Source organism: Pistacia vera, unplaced genomic scaffold (assembly GCF_008641045.1).
Source record: "Pistacia vera cultivar Batoury unplaced genomic scaffold, PisVer_v2 Contig721, whole genome shotgun sequence".
Classification (NCBI taxonomy): domain Eukaryota; kingdom Viridiplantae; phylum Streptophyta; class Magnoliopsida; order Sapindales; family Anacardiaceae; genus Pistacia; species Pistacia vera.
In genome coordinates, this window is record NW_022196581.1 from 59,035 (window position 1) to 67,477 (window position 8,443).

General features: G+C 28.6%; 1 protein-coding gene across 1 annotated transcript; it reads right to left on the minus strand.

The window, feature by feature from the left end:
* Positions 1–2,017: 2,017 nt before the first annotated feature.
* LOC116114734 (alcohol dehydrogenase-like 3) lies at positions 2,018–5,588 on the minus strand. The gene is made up of 10 exons (XM_031400868.1): positions 5,555–5,588; positions 5,248–5,384; positions 5,114–5,163; positions 4,484–4,812; positions 4,148–4,230; positions 3,871–3,946; positions 3,408–3,469; positions 2,822–2,917; positions 2,234–2,395; positions 2,018–2,145 (listed from the first exon to the last, which is right to left on the minus strand). The coding sequence occupies exons 1-10, from the start codon at positions 5,586–5,588 to the stop codon at positions 2,035–2,037; spliced, it is 1,140 nt and encodes a 379-aa protein (XP_031256728.1). The 3' UTR covers positions 2,018–2,034.
* Between the last annotated feature and the right edge of the window lie 2,855 nt (positions 5,589–8,443).

Consider the following 8,443-nt stretch of genomic DNA (forward strand, 5'->3'; position numbering starts at 1 on the left):
ACCTCAGCACATCATTCATTGACTTAATGGCTCTTGGAACTTGGTTCCTGTGCTGATGCGTGGTGTCATTGTTTGAAGCTTGGTGGTTCACAAGCTGTTCTCGGGTGTGTTCCTAGCGTGAAGGAGGTCCAAAGAGTTGCTACACATTAAGGATTCAGAGTGTGGTGTTAAGTGTAAAGTTGAATAGGAAGTTCTTTTTACTGTATCTTAGATCAACTTTGAACATTATCTTGTAATGTGTTTTTAACTTAGTGGATTGCTTCGATTTGGACAAGGTCCCGTGGATGCAGACTAAAAGTGGATTTAGCCGAACCATGTATATGATCGTGTGCTTTACATTTACAGCTTGTTATTTTTTGTGATTTGTTTTAACTTGACTTGCTTAATCAACTTGGTATTATTTCCGTTGCACCTAAATGGGTAACCATATACTAAAGGGAGTTAACCAACAACTCTCTCCCCCAACAAAAAGAAATGTCATGCTTAAGTAGAGTTCACAAAATTTCCTTCAATCATGGTTCATCAAAACTATAAAGTAAATAGTTGAGGATTCAATATATATTATACCAATAGGCCCCCTCACATCAAACTTCAATTTTTTTTTTTTCTTTTTCATTTTCTTTATCCAATTTGTATGTGAGGATTCAAACTTGAGACATTTGACTTCGATACCATGTTAAGTTGTTATCCTATCTAAAAGCTTAAATTTGTAGGTGATTACTCAACATATATTATACCAATACTTTTAAAGCCTTAGTTTCCAGGGTCTAAATGTTAGAATTATTAGGTTCATAGCCCACCATTCCCATTGTTGGGATACTTTGGGTCTTGTGCTTATAAGAGCAACTAATATAGGCATGGTTTGGGTCTTGCGCTTATAAGATCGAATAAACTGCATGTGAATGAACAGATTGCAAATAAACAACACTAATTCCCCTAATAGAGAAGTCATTTTGATACGCCAATAAAATAATCCAAACTTCTACGGTGTGTTCCAGAACTATACTTGCACAAAGGCATCCTTCAAAACCTCCCAATGAAGTCCTGAAATTGTTAATAGGAAAAGGACATGGAAACTCCTTGAATTTCTCCTCCACTAAATCGAAGTAAATTATTTGTTCAAATATATCTTCATGAGGACTTCCTCTTGGCCTCAACCAATGTGGAGCTCCGTTCACAAGTGTTATTCCTGGTTCATTGGATAAATACCAATATGGGAAATCAAAATTTTCAAGTTTTTGTGTCCAGGAATTTGTCTTCAGATTATATACATAACCATTAACTGAATCATCATTTATTTGAGTAAAAACTATTACCACTTAGTAGTTATTAATAGATGAATCGTAACCAAGCCCAATAACACGATAGCCCTTATCATCATGAAATTTAGAAGAACAGCACCAAAAACTCCAATGTGGAATCATCTTCAGCTCCCTCGTTGCTGGATTCCATATCATGAATCCTGATCGATTATTCTTCATGACACTCCGATCCTTGTCAAGACGTACTAATATTTTGGCTTGACTGAATCCGTTAGCTTCCACTATCATTGAAGAAAGATCACCAGATGATCCACTACCGTCAAGGCTATATACGGAAATACGATGACAGTGTTTTGATTCAATGACTCCATATCTGCGAGACCTTTTAGACGTTTTATTGAGGTGTGTTATGGCAAATTTTTGGTTTGATATTAAAGAAAGCCATGAGTTGCTAACACACTTGAATCGCAATAAAGATTTTACTGGAAGCCTTAGAAGAATATCTCGTACAAGATCATCCGGAAGGTACAGCGACGGCGCCTGCACTTCTTCTGTGGTGCTAGATGGGGTTAATTGCAGGGTTTTTTGTTTTTCCTCATTATCTTTAGGGGATATTTTGTTTAAGCTAATAGTTTAACGCAATTAAATTAATTATTAATTTAAGACAATATGAATCAATTTTTTACTTTATTCTTTTTGTAATTTTTATTTTGCATTTCAAAGACACATTAATACAAAATAATAACACAATAAAAGTGGCATAAATGATTAACTAAAATTTGAGAACACATCTCAGTGACTTTCCATCAAGGAGCAGCTGAAAGGCTTCATTGATCTTCTCAAATGGGAGCTCATGAGTTATGAATTCATCTAAATTCAAAACCTGTACATTATACACAAGTGAATTGCATGTATATATAATAAAGTTGGAAAAAAAAAAAAAAATCAGACACATATAAAAATTTACTGACCCCATTGATGCACTGTTGGGCAAGATGAGGAAGCTGAGACTTCCCTTTAAAGTCTCCAAAAACAGTTCCGATGATTTTTCGACCATCGAACAACTCCATTGGATGAAGAGGAAGCATTCTTGGATTCGGATGAATTCCTAACAAAACAGTCGATCCCCAACCCTATCCCATGATATACCAATTATTATTACTCTAATACCATTACTTTCTGATATACCATGAGTCGATATTTATGTCATATCTAATATTTTTTCTATTTCATTTATTTTGATCTCAAATATCATTGATGGATATTAAATTTAATACATGGGTGGTGTGTCTATGTTAGTTTATAGGTAAAGATTGGTTCACAATCTAATTTTATAAAATTTTTTTCACAATCTCAACGTAACAGTTCGCAATTGGTTAATTTATAATTAGTCAAACCTAATTACAAAATAATTAATTATGAATTGCCACGTCAGAATTATAAAAGAAAATACATGAGGTTGAGTTATATATATAGTTTTCCCGTTAGTTTATAGTATCATCAACGTACTATCGTGATATTATATACAATCACATATTTGTTTTAAAATTTGAACTTACGTCATGGGTGGACAAAAAGGATTCTCGGAGAACATCCACATTTCCTGCACATTCAAAACTGTAATCTACACCTCCTCCTGTCATTTCTCTGATTTTCTGCACCCACATTAAATTAATTGGTTTTGAACCCACAAAAAATTATAATATAAAAGCATTTTTGCAAGTAAAAGTTTTTTACTAACAAGATTAGGTCATATAAGTAAATATTCTATCTTTTTATTTATTTTCTTATTTTATACTTTTATATCTTTAAGATTGAAATGAAAAAAAAAAAGATATCAAATCTTAATGTAGGATATTAATTATTCATAATATTAGTATTGCTCTTATATATTATTAAATATCACAATGAATAACATAAATAGTTCAATAATCGACTATTAGCATAAGATGAGATCAATGAATTAAAGTAGTTTCTTATTATATATTAGAGAAAACTATTATGCATTAAATAATATCTATAATTTAATTTTTTGTTATTATATAAGATTACAAAATCACAAAATTTTCAAATAGCAATTTCCCCTCTTTTAAGTATCCAAAATAATTTTTATTAGTATAATAATTTTTATTATTAAACACAAACCTCATGCACTGGCGTTCCAAGATCCTTCGGATTTATAAAATCTGTGACCCCCATTTTTTTTCCTGTTTGCACGGTAAGAGACGTATATCATAACCATAATAGCGTATAAATTCACGGTACAAACTCATCTATACAAAATAAGGTATTTTAATATAATTGGATAAATTTAGATTAGAGAATTTAGGCAAATTAAAGTTTGTAATACCTCAAACATAACAAGTTATAATGAATAATTTGCATATCTAACCTTACTCTTTTTATATGTAATAAAAAAAGTTGATTTTAAAAAAAAAATATTACTTCATGAAATAATTTTAAAATGAAATAAAAAGTCCGATTTGATTTCAACTATCATACGATGTCTCAAAAGCGCTAAAAACAGAGACAAAGAGTAGTTCCTTGTGAAACATAAACCATTAATTATATTTCACATATATAGCATGATAATAGAATGAAATATTACCTTTTATGAACTTTTCAGAGTTGATGTCAACTCCTATTATAGTGGATGCTCCTCTTACTCGAGATCCTTCGGCAACCTGGAGGAAAATTTTTAAATTCCACTTAATTCAAAAATTAACTACAAATTGAAAAAGGAACTCCTACAATATCGATATCTGAACTTGAGAAAATTCATTAAATTAACTTAAAATTAAGAAAATTATGATTTCTTTCCTATGTATTGCCTGATTTTTCTTCAAATTATTTTTAAAACTCAGAACTCTAAACCCTAAACTTACAGCAAGTCCGAGAGCCCCCAATCCGAAAATAGCTACGGTAGAACCAGCTTGCACGTCAGCACAATTCCATGCAGCTCCAACTCCTTCATCAACATCACAACATCAATTTTTATATTCAATTCATACAAAAATTCTGAAAAATAGACATTTACATTTGTTTTTAATTCAGATTTTTTTTTTTGACGTCAACAAATACTAAAAAAAAAAAAAAAAAGAAAAACAAATCATGCGGCTTTGAATAGAAAAAATTATTTTCAACAATTTGTCTTCTAGTAATATTTCCTTAAACGTTAGTAAATCGTTAACTGACAATAATAAACGCGATCTTATTCTTACCGGTAGAAATACAGCAGCTTAACAAGCTCATCTTCTTGAGAGAAGCGTCCGGGTCAATCTTGGCAGCACATCCAGCATCAATAACGGTGTACTCTGAGAAAGTGGAGGTGTTGAGAAAATGATAAATTGGTTTTCCATCCATGGTCGAAAACCTACACTTTCCATCGTTCACCATCACAGATTTCATCGGATTTACGCGTAAAGTCTCACACAAATTAGTCTTCTCACTTTTGCAATACACGCAGTTCCCACACTCTCCATTGAAGATTGGAATTACATGGTCACCTTTCTTCAAGTCTGTCACACCTTCACCAACGCTCTCTATTATCCTGGACACACCCAAATTACGTTGTATTAATTCAAGTTTGGCGCAATCTATATTCTAATGCATGGTTAAGTGTTAGGTAGAATTTGGTGTATCACATTATCTGTATGTAGCATCAGGGAACTTGACAAACGAGAAAACTAGATAATCCAAAAAGAGGAAAAAAAAAAAAAAAACACTCAATTTGGTATGTCATGAGTTTTATCCCTCGAAAAGAAAAGACTATTCCTGATTACATCATTAATGGCTTTTACAATATTTTTTCATAGATGTATGTATAGATGATGTAATACGTATAATCTCACCCAGCAGCTTCATGGCCTAAAATTCGAGGAAATGCTCGCTGAGCTTCATTCTACAACAAAAATTTAACTTCGTTAAATTATATACAAATATCTTTCTTGTTTTAATCTTACAATATGTTGCCATTTTTAATTACCGTTCCTTTCCAGATATCGATATCAGTATGACAGATTGAGCTGTACAAGATCTTCATTCTAACCTCCATTTTCTTAGGAGGATCAACTTTGATTTCTTCCACGACAAGAGGCTCTCCAGGACCTCGTGCCACAGCAGCTGCACACACCAGTCAATCTGTAAATATAACACTTCTTGCGAAAAAACTCTCGCATACCAAATGATATAGAGATATAACCAGTTACTAATCCTCGTCGAGTAATACTGTTTAACTGTATCAATATCGTAGAATGAACCAGTTTCAATGAAGAGAAAAGATAAATTCTTACCCTTGCAAGTTATCACCTCTCCGCTTGTCTCCATTGTGCTAAATCTTCTGATGTTTGAGTGCCTACAGGTCGATGTCAAGCTTCTTGTAAAGGTTCTTATCTTCCTTGTCAACTGTGAGGCAAACATGGTTTGTTTTGGTTTCTCACACTACGGATTTATAGAACTTAAGCAGTGAAGACGTCAAAAGAAAAAATAGAGTGCTATTGTTTTGGTCTCTTACTCTACGGATTTATAGAAGTTAAGCAGTGCAGAATGAAGATGTCAAATTAAGTTCTATAAATGGGGCTGCATTCTTGATAATTATTGACTTGTTTATGCTGTAATGTTTTTGTTAATTTGTTTACGCTATAATACTGTTGTTACCCTTAACAAAATTGATTGCTAATTAATTGAGAATAAAATAATAACAACAATAATCAAATATAATATTAACTTGTAAGAAACAAATTAACCACATAATAAAACTTTGTCGGTGTTTTCGGTGAGCATTTATAGGCTTAACCTCTTAAGAACCCTAAATTTTATAAGAGTAAACGATTTTTTCCCACCCAAGGATTGCCTTAATTGATATTTTCTCACCCAAAAAGTTTTAAAATACCACTTTTTCACCCAAGGTTTCTAGGGGTGAGCACGGGTAGCGGGTAGAATCGGAACCGGGGGTAAGAACCGGAACCAGAACCAGAACCTACCCAGAACCTGCACTGTGCGGGTAGGTTCCGGTTCCAATTTTTTGGAACCGCTACTATGCGGTTCCGGTTCCGGTTCTTGCATGTGGAGGAACCGGAACCGGAACCGAAACCTATAAAAAGGGTACCCTGTTTGGAACCTGTAGGGGGTACCCGGTTTGGAACCTGTTTTGGAACCTGTTTGGAACCTGTTTTGGAACCTGCTTTAGATCCTGTTTTGGAACCTGTTTAGAATCTATTTTGGAACCTGGACTATAATGAAATATTTGTGAAAGGTAAAGTAATGGGGGAGTTTCTATTTATTTTACATATAAAAAATTTAAATAGAAAAAGTTAAATTTAAATTTTTAGAATAACCTAATAAAATAAATATACGAATACAATTATACTTATTACATATAAATTACACCATATTAAAAGCTTTAATATATTATAATACATTAATATTAAAGTTTTGATTAATTAAGTGATAATTGAAATTATGATCCAATTAAAAGTGCTTTACATTTTTAATGTTATTAAAGAATTATTTTGAATAAATAGTATATTGATTGAGTATATATATTTGTTATTTACTTCAATTATCAGTTCTAAGTATATCTATAATAAATTAGTAATTAATTAATTATATATGATAATTGATAATAATAATAATTTAATTACTATTAAATATCATACTTAATCAATTATAACATTACATTATTTAAATGATTACTTACTATTAATTATAATTTTATAACATTGCTTAATTGATTTATAGTATAATTAATTAAGCATTACATTAATTGATTACTACTTAATTATTGACTTATAAATTATAACATAATTAAATAGTTAATTATTGACTTATAATTAGAAATTAATTAATTATAACATTACGTTATAGATTTATAGTATAATTACTTAATCAATTATAATATTTTATCATAAACATTAGTACAAACTTAATTAAATGATTAAAAATTTAATTAATTATAATATTACATTAAAAATTTATAGTATGATTACTTAATAATTAATTCACTATAACATACATTATAGTATGATTATATAATTAATTATAACATTACATATTAAATAATTACTTAATTGATTATGTCATTATATTATAAATATTAGTAATTACTAATTTACTACATAAACATTAGCATAATACTTATTTAAATGATAGAAATTTAATTAATTATAACATTACCTTATAAACATTTCATTTTAAACATTAATTAAGCATTACATTATAGTTAAATAATTACTCAATTAAATTAATATATTTTATATTACATTATATACTATGATCAATTACTTAATTATAGCATTATATTTTAAATGATTACATAATTACATAATTAGTTATGAATTTATAACATTACATTATAAACATTAGTAATTTACTAATTTACTATGTTTTACATTACTTAATTAAACGATTAAAAATTTAATTAATTATAACATTACCTTATATATTTATAATACGTTACTTAATCAATTATACATTCCATTATAACATTAGTATATTAATTAAATGATTTAAATTTAATTAATTATAATATTAAATTATAGATTTATAGTATGATTACTAATTCATTATAACATTACATTATACTATTATAGTATGATCATATAATTAATATAACATTACATAATAAATGATTACTTAATTGATTATGAGTTTGATACTATGTTTTAACATTAGTAATTAGTATTTACTACACATAAACATTAGCACAATACTAATTAAAATGAAGAATTTAATTAATTATAACATTACCTTATAAACATTTCATTATAAACATTATTAAACATTACATTATAGTTAAATAATTACTCATTAAATATAATATTATTATATATTACATTAATTATGATCACTACTTAATTATAGCATTATATAGTAAATGATTATATAATTACTTAATTAATTATGAATTTATAACATTACATTATAACATTAGTAATTTACTATACTATTACATTACTTAATAAATGATTAAAAATTTAATTAATTATAACATTCTTTATATATTTGTAATATGATTACTTAATCAATTATAACATTCCATTATAAACATTAGTATATTAATTAATGATTTGAAATTTAATTAATTATAATATTAAATTATAGATTTATAGTATGATTACTTAATTCATCATTACATCATACTATTATAGTATGATCATATAATATATAACATTACATAATTA